The sequence below is a fragment of the Tinamus guttatus genome, unplaced genomic scaffold (assembly GCF_059628265.1).
Source record: "Tinamus guttatus ecotype Peru unplaced genomic scaffold, ASM5962826v1 Tinamus_guttatus_pri_ptg000098l, whole genome shotgun sequence".
In the NCBI taxonomy this organism is placed as follows: domain Eukaryota; kingdom Metazoa; phylum Chordata; class Aves; order Tinamiformes; family Tinamidae; genus Tinamus; species Tinamus guttatus.
The window spans coordinates 405,157-421,124 of NW_028288632.1; the positions used below are offsets into that span (position 1 = coordinate 405,157).

General features: G+C 44.0%; 1 protein-coding gene and 1 long non-coding RNA gene across 2 annotated transcripts in view; both read left to right on the forward strand.

Annotated features, from left to right (window-relative positions):
* The window catches only part of CASR (calcium sensing receptor), a 34,178-nt gene extending 21,013 nt beyond the window's left edge, over positions 1-13,165 (forward strand). Inside the window, exons 4-6 of the mRNA XM_010221894.2 lie at positions 6,995-7,225; positions 10,104-10,227; positions 11,130-13,165. Of these exons, the coding sequence (XP_010220196.2) occupies positions 6,995-7,225; positions 10,104-10,227; positions 11,130-12,580 (1,806 nt within the window). The 3' untranslated portion in view covers positions 12,581-13,165. The remainder of the gene's footprint in view (positions 1-6,994; positions 7,226-10,103; positions 10,228-11,129) is intronic.
* LOC148595429 (uncharacterized) overlaps positions 1-15,968 on the forward strand; it is a 194,442-nt gene that overhangs the window by 44,081 nt on the left and 134,393 nt on the right. The window lies entirely within an intron of this gene.

A 15,968-nucleotide genomic window follows, 5' to 3' on the forward strand; every position in this document is an offset into this window, starting at 1 on the left:
ATAATATTTTATTTCTTTTTTAAATGCCTAATAGAGGAATTTTTTTTTCAGTGAGCTGCCTAGAATAATGAACAGGACTTTTTCTTGAGTGGCTACTGTTAATTTATTTTCCCATAAAGATTATCCTACAGGCCAGTCAGCCTCACCTCCGTCCCCGGAAAAGTGATGGAACGGCTCATACTGGCTGTTGTCTCCAGGCACATGGAGGACAAGAAGGTGCTCAAGAGTAGTCAGCATGGATTCACCAAGGGAAAATCTTGCCTGACTAACCTGATAGCCTTCTATGATGAAATGACCGGCTGGATAGACGAGGGGAGAGCGGTGGATGTCGTCTATCTCGACTTCACCAAGGCTTTTGACACCGTCCCTCACAACATCCTCCTGGGCAAGCTCCGGAAGTGTGGGATAGATGAGTGGACAGTGAGATGGATTAGGAACTGGCTGGATGGCAGGGCCCAGAGAGTGGTGATCAGCGGTGCAGAGTCTAGTTGGAGGCCTGTGACTAGTGGGGCCCCCCAGGGGTCAGTCCTTGGTCCAGTCCTGTTCAATTTATTCATCAATGACCTGGATGAAGGCACAGAGTGCTCCCTCAGCAAGTTTGCTGATGACACGAAACTGGGAGGAGTAGCCGATACCCCAGAGGGCTGTGCTGCCATCCAGAGGGACCTGGACAGACTGGACAACTGGGCGGTGAAAAACCTCATGCAATTCAACAAGGCCAAGTGCAAGGTCCTGCACCTGGGGAGGAATAACCCCAGACACCAGTACAGGCTGGGGACCGAGCTTGTGGAGAGCAGCTCTGCAGAGAAAGACCTGGGTGTCATGGTGGACGACAAGTTGACCATGAGGCAGCAGTGTGCCCTCGTGGCCAAGAAGGCCAATGGGATCCTGGGCTGCATTAAGAAGAGCATCTCTAGCAGGTCGAGGGAGGTGATCCTGCCCCTCTACTCAGCCCTGGTGAGGCCGCATCTGGAGTACTGTGTCCAGTTCTGGGCTCCACAGTACAAGAGGGATGTGGAGCTGCTGGAGAGAGTCCAGCGCAGGGCTACAAGGATGATCAGGGGCCTGGAACATCTGCCCTATGAGGAGAGGCTGAGGGAGCTGGGCCTGTTCAGCCTGGAGAAGAGAAGGCTGAGAGGGGATCTAATCAGTGTCTATAAATACCTCAAGGGAGGGAGTGCAGAGGACGGGGATGGTCTCTTTTCAGTGGTGGCCACTGATAGGACTAGAGGAAATGGCCGGAAACTGAAACATCAAAAATTCCATAGGAACTTAAGGAAAAATTTCTTAACAGTGAGGGTGACAGAGCACTGGAACAGGCTGCCCAGAGAGGTTGTGGAGTCTCCTTCTCTGGAGATCTTCAAAACCCGCTTGGATGCAGTCCTGTGCCACGTGCTTTAGGTGTCCCTGCGTATGCAGGGGGGTTGGACTAGATGATCTCTAGAGGTCCCTTCCAACCCTAAGCATTCTATGATTCTATGATTCTATGATTCTATGATTATCAATAGCTTAAATTTTTACTTCTATTATGTGACATTTTGGAGTTACCATATACATTTCGCCCTCAGTAGGGTCTGGTAAAAGGATGTCATTCAGTTCTTACTTACACACAGCAACTTTGAATGTTCTCAAGTTGTTCTCAGCCTTTGTAGAGCTATTCTTGAGTCTTGAGCTGAACTCTTCGTCAGTGTCTGGCTCGCTGTCACTGTTCAGTCTCTTCAGCTCTTCAGCTCTTCTCACTCGCCCTTCTTCCAGAGCCAGTCTTCCTCTTTAATCTGCGTTAATCTGGACTACTATCTACCTGACATTTTCAATCTGGGTGCACAGCTCAGCCCTTGTACAACAGGTGGTAACTAGTATAAAGTGCCCAATATCTCAACCACAGATTAGGCAATTCTTGTGCGTGAGGCTCAATGGACATAGCAAAAGGCCATCTCATTTTATTGTGAGGTGTTTACAGTGAGAATCCCAACTCTGTTTCTAATCTTCTTAAACTTCTTCATCTGCGTTACCCTTATAATGCTAAAGTGTTTCAATGGTCACCTTTTTCCAGTAGAAAACCAATGGAAAAAAGGCAGCTCAACTGGAATCGCTGAGCTTGTGCTTGGCAATAAATCACTTCCTCCATTGTCTAATGGATTTTGTTGCCTTCAGGATGCCTCTCACGGGAAAAAAAAGGCAAAATTTATGGTGTCGACATATCCTGGTATCTTGGTTAAGGAAAGCATCAGTTTCTGTGGTAGCTGAGCTCTTAAATCCTTGTGCCTCTTTCAGCATCATGAAAATATCTCTTCCAGGTGCTTGTCTGCAAATCTGAAACAACAGGGAAGAGCAGGCCTTCAACAATTCGAATTAAATGTGAGAACTTGCTGTTTTCCATTCGTTTGCCAATACTTCCCATCAAGTCACGAAGTGGAACTACTCACTGCTATGAGCATGGAAGTACCAAAGCAAAGAGGAAAGCAAATGGTACCCATCAGTTCAGAACTGTTTTATAGGCCTGGACAGAACTAGATAGACCAAATTGCATGGGGAAATGTATATTAACTGCCAAGAAAGGAATCTTGCCAACTGTGTACTCAAAGGAAGAATCATTTGTGTTTGATGGCACAGGCACCTGTTAGGTGCTCAGCTCCAGTTCCCCTACAGGACCATTTTACCTACTCAGAAAATCTGTCAGAGCAAAACTGCAGAATAAAGCCAAGGGAATTAAATCCTTGCAGACTGGACCTGATACAGGTGAGACAGAGTAAATGGTAGCCAATAGTGGATCAGGACACAAGTATTTACTTAGAATTAGCAAGACTGGAGCTTTTAACCTACTTGCTTATGTCACACACTCACTCTCTTTGCCCACAGTGTTATATTCAGTAGGTTATCGCTAATGGCCTATGAAGGTCAGAAAGTTGTGTTAGTTCATGCTGTGCAGCTGTGTTTGGACATTACTGGCCAAAGCCCCTGGGCAACTCCTGGTGCTCATCTCCATGTAGCTCCCCAACCTGAATCTTCACAGACTTCCAGCATTTTACCTACAACCAGGTTTCTCTCCCTCTTCCTTCCATCCCTGTTTTTCAGAGTTTAAATGGTCTAGGTGCAGAAGCATGATATGTGATCAGCTTCCTAATTGGCAGCACTGTCTCATGTCTCTGCTATCTGGAGGATTCAGGATGCGGTACTTCTGTTTGGTCTAACTGTTATCAGAAGTTGCAACTAGCCCGTACTGTTTTCAGCTAGCACACTTGTGCTTAGGTGCACAAAAGTTCTATTTTGGACATTTACATACACACCAATTGTCAATTTATCTGCTGCCTGTCAGCATTTACTTTTTTAAAAAAAAAAAAAAACTACCGTAGGCCTCGATGCTAGAGGTGCAAAGTAAGCAACACTGGATAGCAAAAAAAAAGTGAAGAGGACCATAAGGAACTGGCCATGATAAACAGCAGAGTAAGGGACGTTTATTAGAGGCAAGACAGCATTATTCAAAAAGTTGAGCTGGGTCCTGGTCAGTGAGTAAAATTGAAAGGATCATAAACTCTGGCAGGCTAAATGTAAAGGTAAAATAAGGCAGACTTGTTTGAGAAACAGGTCATGAATGGGATGAGAGCACATAAATCCTTTCTTAAACCCTTTAGGAGTAGGAAGCCTCTCAAAATGTTGAGTCATAGATAATTGCTAGAAAAGAAAAGATAAAGCAGCAAAGAAGTGTGCTCACTTGAGAAAGATCCTGAGCTAAAACCCAGCTTATGGAGGACTTGTTAGAGGATCTATCTGAAACTGAAGTAACTGCAGAAGAAATTAGGTAACACAGGAGCAAAATGAACTTTTTAATTACTATTATTACTATTTGGCAAAAGTGAATGAGGGTGGTGCTGTTCTCATCAAATGCAGGCCTCCTTCCTTTAAGTAGCTGTGCCTGTGAAAAGTTTGTACAAGTGCAAAACACAAAAGTGTAACATCATGGAAGAAAAATGTGCCAAGGGTTATCGAGTGCAAAGACCTTTGGCATAGGAAGTCACTGAGCTGCAGAATGTGTGAGAGTTCTCTGGGGAAGTATCACGACCGCCATTTCTATTTCCTGGCATTTGCTGGCATTTTTGTGGCATTTGCAGTTGGCCACACTCAGAAATGGGATCCTGGGGAGATGAGTCACTGATCTGACCTGATACAGGTGTGTTTGTATTATATTCTTATGTTCCTTCTCTCAGAGTGGAAACCGCATTAGCCAGAATACCTAGCCCTGGTAAAGAATGGGCTACTAAGAGGCTTGTATTGATCTTTACAGGAATAACAGCAGGGTGAACTAGATGGAAATTTACAAGTCCTTTCTGATAATAAGCATTTTAATTTAAAAGCATTCTGATTCAATGCCTGATAGAAAAAAAAAATCTGAGGGTAGAAGCATAGAGAATGTTCTCCCTATTGGCTTCTACCAGCTTCTGATGATGTATGCAAGCCCTGTGGCCATCACTTACTTCTTAAAAGCTCAGCTCTGGGATGTGCCACATAAACCCCTGACACATGCTCCTGGCTGAAGCAGGGCCTTTTAAGTCTTTGTGGACTGGGTCCTGAGTATTTATGCTTCTAGCTTTAGGTACAAAACATAGTTCATATTTTTTAATTGTGAAGGCTTCAGCTAATCATTGATAGGTGCCAATAGAAGAGTGCTGTAGCATCTGCAAGTTGCTCTTTTAAATTTCAGTGCTTAAATATGTCTTTTCCATGTAAACCTTATTTTCATTCTGTAGAAGGTAACCTTTGTTGATACGTAGGTATCATCCATTTTATGACAATCTGAAACAAGAACATGCCCTAGCTGTTCAGTTACTGCTTCACAAGCCGCCTCTCACAAATTTAGATCTCAAGACCAATTTTTGTATTCGGTGGGAAAACAGGGCTTTATTATTTCTGTCATTCCTATTATCCTTCTGGTTGGGATTCTTCCTAGGGCGTGTGTCTTTCTTGCAGGAACTGACACACCGGGCCTCTCCTTCTCCTTGGTAGGGCCATGCCTGAGGGGAGACAATGTTCAGTGCAGATCAGTGCTTTCTTGTGAATATTTACCTGCCTGTTAGAGGCATCATCTCACCAGTGTGTAATAATTTTAATCAAAAAAAAGTGCAAGGTCTCCACCTCCTGTCTGCACAAATAATATTCAACCACACGCTGAAATCCAGTCAGGCCTTGGAGAGAGCCGAGCAGCTGTTTAGCAGTGTTGCAGTGCTGTTTGAAAGTGCAATATTGAGCTGGAGTGAAGAGCAAAGTCTCAGAGCAGAAGGTCTAACTGCAGGGTCAGCGAAGGTCAGTCACTGAGAGTTAGTAAAGGAGGGAATCTACTGGACCACTGGAGTGGGAGAGGAGGAAGAAGAGGGACAGTCCCAAGAGTCCTCAGCCTCATCCTCATTTGCAGTGTCCATTAGAGGGTGAATTCTCTCAGGGACAGGGCTGATCATCTCCGCTGTGCGATATATGAGGCAGCTGGTCTAAAAGAGTGGGGCTAATGAGGGTGAGAATGAGAGAAAAAAATCCCACCTCCACCATCTGGCATATTAATCAAATATTGAATAGCATGGTAATATTTGGAGGTATTCTATCAATATCACAAAAATAAAGTCAATAGTAGCACCAGCCATGTCCTGTTTGATCCTGCTCTGATTTTTCCAGATCCTCTCAGGCTGGCATTAGTATAGGCAGTGAGACAAAAGGAGGGCCTCTCTGCAGCTCTGGGGATATCAGCTTGAGACAGGAGCGTCTCAAAGGGAAACATAGAAAAATGAAACAGTTTAGCAAAACTGACAGAAATTAATGAAGGGATTCTGTTCCTCTGCCTCTGCACTGTAAAACTTCAGCCAAACAGTTTTGTCTGTTCCATGTCTACAGGGTGAATAGGGATTTGCCTGCCCAGACTAATTTTTTTCTTTTTTTCTCATTCAGGATTGTATGTTTACATGTAAGTAGGAGAGGAAGGGACTTGGAAGCTGCCAGAGGCACTAGAACTGCAGCAGTAGCTATAACACTGCCCTAGAGGCAGCTGCCAGCAGGGGCCTTCTGCGGCCTTCCCTCAGCTTTCTTTGCGTGAATTATATAAACTGTCTGAGAACATTGAAAGAATCTGAAAGTTGCACAAATGAGAACTAACTTATGAGAATTAGAAAAATAACTGCAATGTGGGTGAATTGTATCACAACTTCTAGTACAAGCTTTCTTACATGTCACTGTTTCTGTCATTTACCTATCAAGCCAGATGATAGACCATTGATTTTGCAAGTGCCGTGTTCCCAGTATTCATTGCTCTTGTCTGCAGCATGCAGTGGTTTAAGGTATGAGGTGAAAATTACAGGAATCGACAGGGGGGAGAGACAGGATGGGATTATCTGAACGTCTGCAACCAGGATCAGGAGACAACAGAAGTGCTGTGAACTCTCCAGGCTTGCCACATGGTGAACAATTTTGATTGGTTGTTTCTTACAGAAGTGCATTGGCTTTAAAGTTTTTAAATCAAAAATCAAGTTTTAATTATTTCTCAAGTATTTGTGTTTCTGAGTGATCAAAGATGAACAATGCTAAATGAGAGCGCATGCAAAGTGCTTGCAAGGGCAGAGTGAGAGGAATGCCTGGGTGACTGAAATGCTACAGTGACTACTGCCACTTTTCTACCCACGAAGGAGAGCTGCAGGGTTACAGAGGTGGATGGAAGGGCCAGGAGAGAAATGCTAAAAGCTTGACATGGGTAGCACATGGCAAGCAGAATGTTACAGATGGGTCCCATCTACCCTGGTTCTTATAATATCTTGTGCTGTCTTCAACGATTCTACAGTGAGAGTGTGTGTGCGTGCGGTGTCTATGAGAGAAAGCCTGCTACTGCTGTAATTAAGTGATTTTTAAGAGATTAAGGACTGCAGTAAAGTGATCGTTTTGGGTTTTGTCCACATGGCAGATCTGTGCTATGCTAGGGCTCTGATTCGCAGGCATTCATGGTATCTCTTTCTCTCTGCAGGTTCTGAAGCATCTGCGACACTTAAATTTCACCAATAACATGGGGGAACAGGTGGATTTTGATGAATTTGGGGACCTAGTAGGGAATTACTCAATAATCAACTGGCATCTCTCTCCGGAGGATGGCTCAGTCGTCTTTGAGGAGGTTGGGCACTACAATGTTTATGCTAAAAAAGGGGAGAGGCTCTTTATCAATGAAAACAAAATCCTGTGGAGTGGCTTCTCTAAGGAGGTAAGTGCTTATATCCTTACAGCAATGTTTCCCAAACTTCTGAAGCTGAGATTTGAAATATCCCTGCATATCCTACACATAATGGCTCCATGCCTCATTAAAGGGCCCATTTATCTTACTGTGTGCACAGTTTCTGCTCTAGTCCTTCACACTCTTGTAGCCCACGCCTAGAAATAATGGGCTGTTGCTTCTCCATTCCAATATATTAAATGAGCCATGGAGTTGTTATGGATATTAATGTTATAAATATTTTTTTCTTTCTGGCCCAAGTAGTTAGCTTAGACTTTTGTAAAGCTGTTTCCACAAAAATGAGAAATTCATTGCTGTTGACAGATTTTCCTGACTGTGCCAATTTTACTACTGAAAATGGACACCTCTTCCACTCCTGCTCCATTTGTATGAAAAAGCATTTCTTATTTCTTCTAGTTAAATTCACAACTGTTTTCTGGAGGCTTCATCCTCCAAGTCCTGCAGCCTTGCACACACCCTTACCTTTCAAACCAAACAGAACAAAGCCTGTTACTTTACCTGTGTTAGCTTGAATCTCCTGTCCAAACTGTGAGCTGCACCAATCTCTTTTTTTAATCTAGTGGAAGAGACCTGTTATGTCTCAAAAGTAAATGATGTATCCATTGCTTTTAAGTCCTACTCCACCTACTTGCAAGTGCAACATCTTCTCAGCATAACCGTATCTTCCCTGGTATCTAAGCCTCTGTCTCCCCCTAGTTGGGGGAATGCAATGCAGAGAGCTCTGGGCAGGAGCCCGGTGAGCTGCTATAACCAACAGCAGCACCCTAGAAAAAAAGCCATGGCTCCCAGAGAGGCTACTTAGTAGGCATGTGGCTTGGGAGTGACATGGAGTGTTAGCTCAGCAGGGTCACTGACAGCCTATGCTACTTCACCTAAATGATTATTCATTTTTGCTGACAGCTCAGTATTTGTTGCTGCAGTGGCTACATTTGCCTGGCATGTTTATACCATCAGTTAATCCTTGTTTGACTGCAGATTTACCAGCTTCAGATATGGCTTAAATTCTCAGTTCCCCTGAAGGGAGCATGGGTTAGAGCACACTGCAGCAGGAGTACTGAGCTCAGGGCTTTCTAATCCCAGCTGAAGACTGCTTGAACTGTAAGTGGAGTTAAAAGAATATGATACTCTAACCCCTCGTGATCGCTGCAAATACTGTTGACACCTCTTCTAAAAGCTAGGATGTTAACCCCCCCCCCTTTTTTTTTCCCACTTAGAGTAATCATGTTTTCTTGATATGAATTCCCCTGACAGCACGGTTTTTATCTTCATTCTCTATCCTAAACTATTATAAATATGGCTGTACATTGCTGATTGTCATAACAAGGCATGAAAATAGTGTTCCAGTTAAAGAGATTGTGATCTCTATGTCTACTGTAGCTTTTTTTTTTTTTTTTTTTTTTTGCCTTTATTTTTCCCAATGAAAAGGTCCTGGTCACAGAGAGTACCCAGTATTCTACTCACTGAAGTTTTCTGTGCTTCAGTTTTCATCAAAAACAGATTAAATGTAGTTAATTTTAACAGGGGAGCTGTAGCATTTGCCAGACCTGCAAAAGAACAAGTTTTGACAACTTGTTCAACAACAACAAGTTAAAGAGTGGACAAGATGTATTAATTTTGGCAGAACGTGATGAAATTTCCCACAGAACACTTAAGGAGTCAGACAAAGCAATCTCAGAAGTACAAGTAATTTATTTACAAGAAGTGTGGAGAATGGGTGATGTCTCAAAGGATTAGAGAGGTAATTTTTATTTTTAAAATGAGACATTGGAGAGCCAAGGGAATCACACACAATTGAGGCTAGCTTCAGTAACCAAAAAGATATGATAAAAACTATAAAATACTTTATAAACACTTAGAAACTAATAACCTGATAAGAAAGAGACAACATAAATTTGTCAAGAGCAAATCACATCAAAACAATTTATCTGTCTCCCTGATAGGATAATCAGCTTAGCAGATAAATAGGAAGCACTGTGGTGAGGCCTCAGCTCCTCTCTGCACAGTAGCAAACCTTTAGCAGGGTGAATGGAGGCTTCCCAAACAGAAGCTTAGGCTTAGGTCGTGCTTTTGTGTAAGAGATCCTGACTTCCACCTGTTGTGACTTCTTGCTGTCCCTGTCTGTAGGCATGCACTAAGCATGCCTGTTGGACCAGTTGCTGCCAGGACATGAGCACACCGAGGTGAGCTAATATGCACAGTCAACAGCTGACATACGTAATAATTTGCAGTAGCAGAAGTCTAAAAATCTGAATTACCTTTCTGAATAAACTTAGATACGTAAGCAGTTAGCTGGGGGCTTTATAGATCCTTTCTATGAATGTAAGCATGAAAAACCTAAGGTGTACACCATATAGATGTACATGCCTTTTTTTGGATCTGCGTATAGGTTCTGATTTGCACTTTAGATGTTCAGAATTCTAAAACCAGGAAAAGCTCTTCTTGTTTATGAATTTACTTAATGTAGTTTAGTTAATGTAATTTAGTTAATTATTCCTTCTGGGTTTGAGATGATCTTCAAAAGAACATGCTTGGAGCGGACGTTAAGGACCTGTTTTAATTCCCATAAATCATTACCAGCGAATATACAATGTATAAGACGGAGAGTGAATTGGGGTTAAGTAGTTAAGAGCCCTTCCTCTCTAAGGCTGATTTGAATTCCTGCCAGTACAGATTGATCTTCATCTAAGAAGTGTTTTTAGTACGATGGGACACATGTCAGTTCCCAGTGCCCACAACACAACAGAAATTACAGAGATCTGCTATCTCCCCTACCATCCCTTGTTGTGATCCTGAAGGCTCTGGAAGGACCACTGTCACCATTAACCATCCTTGGGGTCTTTTTTTGCAGGTGCCTTTCTCTAACTGCAGCAGGGACTGTCTCCCAGGCACCAGGAAGGGCATTATTGAGGGAGAGCCCACCTGCTGCTTTGAGTGCGTGGACTGTCCTGATGGGGAGTACAGCGATGAAACAGGTAATACCCACAGACTTCCTCTGAGGTTTGCAGAGGACCGTGCAAGGCCTCTCATGGGCATCACCACCCACAGCTTTGCTAAGGTTACTTCCCTGCAGGGCTGAGTCAGAGTCCCAATGAACAGCCGACAGGGGAAAGTGGGCTAGACCCCTTCCTTGGGAATCTTTTACAAACTCCCTATTAATGGAGTTATTAATTTGGTCAAAGTCACAGTCCAAATAAACAGGTACCCCACTCCTCCAAAGACCAGACACAGGAGAGGCAGTGAGAGCCCAACCTTTTTGCTATGCCCTGCTCTACAAGGGAGCTTCACAGAAAGCCTGGAGGAGCTTTCTCTGAAAAATGTATGAGTTGAGCCCTATACTTCGGGACAAATTCAGGCCTTGCCTTCTGTTAAGTCTGCTTGTCACTCCTACTGTCAATTAGGAAAAAGGCAGAGAAATTGAAAAAGACTTCCACGTAGGAAGCTTCTGATGCAGCCACAAGAAAATTCCGTTGCACTATAGCAATAGCTTTTGTCACTCCAAAAATGTGAAGGAAGGTGATCCTCTAACCTGATCCTAAACTCTGTGGAAAAAGCAAGGGACCGAACTTGTGTAACAGCTCATAGTAATCAAAAAAGCAAAGTTTTGTCAAGAAATTGATCTCAAAAGCTATAGTGCAGGGGAAGGCCTTTTTTTTTTAACTAGCATTAAATGTCCTTTGTGTTATGCTACATAGCATGGCATGACTGGTTGTTTCATGGTAGAACATTTCTAGATCTGATACTGGGCAACTGCCTGCACCAGAAGGAAAGCCCCTCTGTATCTAAGATGAAAGCTGGTGTGTAGCCTCCATTTATCTCATCACCCATTTCAACCTCTCACAGTAACAAACCTCTCTTCCTGTCACTTACTTTTCAGATGCCAGTGCTTGTGACAAATGCCCTGAGGATTACTGGTCCAACGAGAACCACACATCTTGTATCCCCAAGCAAATAGAGTTCCTTTCCTGGACAGAACCTTTCGGGATTGCTCTGACTCTCTTCGCTGTGCTAGGAATATTCCTGACTTCTTTTGTCCTGGGAGTTTTCACCAAATTTCGCAATACTCCCATTGTCAAGGCCACAAATCGTGAGCTGTCCTACCTCCTGCTCTTCTCCTTGCTCTGCTGCTTCTCCAGCTCATTGTTCTTCATTGGTGAACCTGAGGACTGGAATTGTCGTCTGCGACAGCCAGCCTTTGGCATCAGCTTTGTCCTCTGCATCTCCTGCATCCTGGTGAAAACCAACCGTGTCCTGCTTGTCTTTGAGGCAAAGATTCCCACAAGCCTCCACCGCAAGTGGTGGGGGCTCAATCTCCAGTTCCTCCTGGTCTTCTTGTGCACGTTCGTGCAGATTGTCATATGTGTGATTTGGTTGTACACAGCACCCCCATCTAGTTACCGCAACCATGAGCTGGAGGATGAGATTATCTTCATCACCTGCCATGAAGGCTCCCTGATGGCGCTTGGCTTCCTCATTGGCTACACCTGCCTCCTGGCAGCCATTTGCTTTTTCTTTGCCTTCAAGTCTCGAAAGCTGCCTGAGAACTTCAATGAGGCCAAGTTCATCACCTTCAGCATGCTGATCTTCTTCATTGTTTGGATCTCCTTCATCCCTGCTTATGCCAGCACATACGGCAAATTTGTCTCTGCTGTGGAGGTGATTGCAATACTGGCCGCTAGCTTTGGGCTCCTGGCCTGCATCTTCTTTAACAAAGTCTACATTATCCTCTTCAAGCCCTCCCGCAACACAATTGAGGAGGTGCGATGCAGTACAGCCGCCCATGCTTTCAAAGTGGCTGCCAGAGCCACCCTGAGACGAAGCAATGTGTCACGCAAGCGCTCCAACAGCCTCGGAGGCTCTACTGGCTCCACCCCTTCCTCTTCTATCAGCAGCAAGAGCAACCATGAAGACCCTTTCCCTCTGCCAGCCTCTGCAGAGCGGCAGCGCCAGCAGCAGCGTGGGTGCAAACAAAAGGTCAGCTTCGGGAGCGGCACAGTCACCCTGTCTCTGAGCTTCGAGGAGCCACAGAAGAATGCCATGGCCAATAGGAGCACCAAGCGCAGGAACTCCCTGGAAGCACAGAACAGTGACGACAGCCTGATGCGGCACCGGGCCCTCCTTCCCCTGCAGAACAACGATCCCCTCAGTGCAGAGCCCAGCTTTCTGCCAGCTTCCAGCCCAGAGTCCAGCTCACAAGAGTCAGTGGCAGGAGACACAAAAGGAGAGGCACCAGGCCCTGAGGAGGAGCCTTCCCAGCCATCTGCTAACTCTCGAAATTTCATAGGCACTGGAGGTGGCTCTGTCAGAGAGAACACGGTACATTCCTAACAAAAGATGACCATGAAAACCACACCAGTCCCCAAGAGGAACTTGCTCACCTCTTACTTCTGATTGGGAAAGACAACAAAGATGCACGTCTGTGACACAGCCCCACCACAGTCTATATTAGCACCGGTAGGGTAACACACCTTCAGAGGAAGGACTGTCCAAAGCCTGTGTCTGGGGACACTTGAACTGAAATTGCATTTGCTTTACTGAAATCAGGACATCTTGAAAGGACAAGTGAAGACGGCCTCCGGTGGGGTTTAAGCAGAAGTCTGTATGCTGCCTTGCCTCTGTAATCTTTTCCTGCCAGACTGCAAACTCAGCTGACTGTGGGAGGCAATTAGGCAATTCCACTATACTCTGCTTTTACAATTATGTACAATATTCCTCTTTCCCACTATGTATAATAGTCCCTCTTTATCCAGTATATGTGATCTGTAACCATGTTCTTCAGGACTTTCCCTTCTACAAAAACAAGATGCCCAGTTTCACTTGGGGAACACACGGTCATGGGGAAAATAAAAAAGGCCCAACATCCTGCATGCTGTGTACAGCCAAGGCTGTGAACATGTAAAGTATTTAAAGTGACAGAGCACCCTGCTATTTATATTTAGTAATGTCCCAATCTCTCCTTTCTGCTCACAAGTAGGAGCAGCAGGAGCAACATTGACTCCATTACATTAGACCAAGCTACTATGTTCCTGCTGATTTCTCCCAGCTGAGGTGACTTCACCTCAGGCCTCACTGCTTTGGTGGAGGGGGGAGAGCAGTTTGTCTTATCTCCCAGAAGAACCTTGCCAGAGCAGCGAGATGTATCCATGATTGATTATGTCACTAGTAGTTGTACGCATAATGATGTGTTGCTGTTGTAATATTCCACGTGGCATACATGGCTAAACTTTTCACACCATAGTCAATGTTGTGCTTTGCCATATTAATCTGCCTCATACCTACACGTAGCATTACACTAATCATGATGATACTGGTGAGCTTGAAACAAGGCAAATGAAACAAAAGGAAATGGAGGAGTTGAGATGCAGACATATCAAAACTCACCCCATCTACCCAGAGTGCTAATATAACTGTAGGAGAAGATAAATATTTGAAGTGTGCAGACTGGTAGATGACTGGATGAGGAAGACAGACATACAGGCCCAGGTTCTGAGACATACACCCTAGTAAATAAGAAAACGGGGTGTATTTTGGCTCCCACAAGGCACCAGATGTTCAGCAGTTTTACAGAAGATTGTTAGGGTAAATATTTCCCTCCTGGCCCATCTTGAAGAGAAGGCATCTACTTTAAGAAGTGCGTACTATATCTGAAGAGTAAAGACTTTAGAAGAGAACATAGGAGAACTTCATTCTTCTTGGTGCTTGTCCTGCTCCCCTAACAGGAGACATAAGTGCTCCTAGTTTTGCAAGGTATGGCTGGTGCTTCTCCATCCTCACGGGAAAAGTTGGAAGTAAGTCATTAGAACAGATGTCTTTGTGGCTTGATGAGGAGTGACCCAAGAAAGCCTAGCAGGAAAGGGTGCGGTTATGCTGAGGAATTTATTTCCCTCTTTACAGATCCAGGAAAGGGTGCGGTTGTGCTGTAGAATTTATTTCCCTCTTTCCAGAACCCACGGGCAAGGACAAGCAGCTGCCATGAAGATGCCAGTTCTACCTCTTATCAAATACATAGTCTAGACCACAGCAGAAAGGTATACGGGAATGCAGCTTAGCCTGAGCGGAGTCCAAAGGACCTGGTGAATGCCTTGGCGAGACTATCACAACTCTGCTGTTTTGCTTGGTTGTTCTTTGCCAGAGCAGGCAAATAAAACTTACAGCTGACATTACTGCATAAAAATTCTGTCTTGCCACCTCCACTTGTTGCGGATAAGGAAGGGAGTTGTGGCTTAGGAGAGTACATGAAAGTACAGAACCTCTAGGAGCATGATATTAAGACAATTTCGTTTAACCATTTTGTTGATTTGTTACATTCACCATGCAATGGGCTAAAATATTAATTACTACATATAACTGCATGAACCAGTTCAACCAGGTATAACCTGAAAATTATGGTATTAAACTTTTGCATGGAAAGTTAAAAAAAAAAAAGCTTGAAAACACAAAGTGTTGCGGCCACACTTGTGACAAATCAATTTCAACACTGAACCTAGTGAGAGCTGCTCACTACTCCCCAAAAATCACACTGCTCAACCTGGCCTTCATCCTTAATTTAGAATAGTTTCTTAAGTTTAAATGAGGTGAGGGCATGGAGATAGCCGTTAGGTGGCAGAAATATCTTAAAAAATAATATATATATATATAGTTAGTTTATGTGTATATATACAGTGTGTATGCATGTATATAGTTTTTAATGCCTCAAGCACTCTTCAAAGGTTTAGGCAAGAAGTTTTATTGTTAGTGGTTGTGAATTACTGCTATAGGCCAGACATTTCACCAAGAGTCATCTCTGAAGCTGACAGCACTGAAAGTAGATGCTCAAATTGAATTAAATGAGGAAACCACAGGATATAAACTGAAGACTATGCACAAACATACACAACATGAAAACCCATGGCAGCCTTCTTTTCAAAACTTAGCACTGTTCACAGGCTGTTGGGAGTAGCATATTCACTACCTATGCATTCAGTCAATAATGTTGGCACTTTTCTAAACTATTCTCTCTATATATATAAATATATATAAATGTCCTGATGCATGATGCAGCTCCCGCAGCTGCCATAATTTTATAGTGACAAATCAGCCCATGCTCAATTTGTGGACGAACCCCTATGAATTCCCACTGCACATTTAGCCAGTGCTGCAAGCCTCAAGCTACGTGTTGTGGAGACCCACTGCCTACTGCTTCTTTTAGTGAAACACAACTATATGCAAGGGGAGCTTGGGAAAAATAAAAATAAAAAAAAAAGAGGATACTCTTTATAAAGGCAATTTGCAACCAAACCTCCACCAGTCAGCATGCAACACCCACTGCTGAGAGATGTACCTGTTACATTTGCCAAATTAACCAAGCGATATTGGGGAAGGCCTTCTCCCGCCACAAAACAATAAATAAATAAATAATCTGGTCATTCAAACCGGGGAGAAGGAAACATTTAGTTAGAGAACTGGACGCGCAGCCCAAACTCTTGCCAGGGAGCGTCTCGTTAGAGCAAGCACAGGCTACTTCACCCTAGTCTTTGGCTCTTGGGCTGCCTGAGGAGCAGCAAAATCAAGACAGAAAATGGAACAATAAAAGGGTGAAGGAGGGAGTCACAGCACGTGAAGCCATCCATGTTGCTAGCGCAAGTATGGGATATAGGTGACATATGATTCACCTGGATGGAAGAAAACAAAAGGGGGGGTGGAGCAAAGCTGGGACAGTGCAGTCTGTAGCTACTCC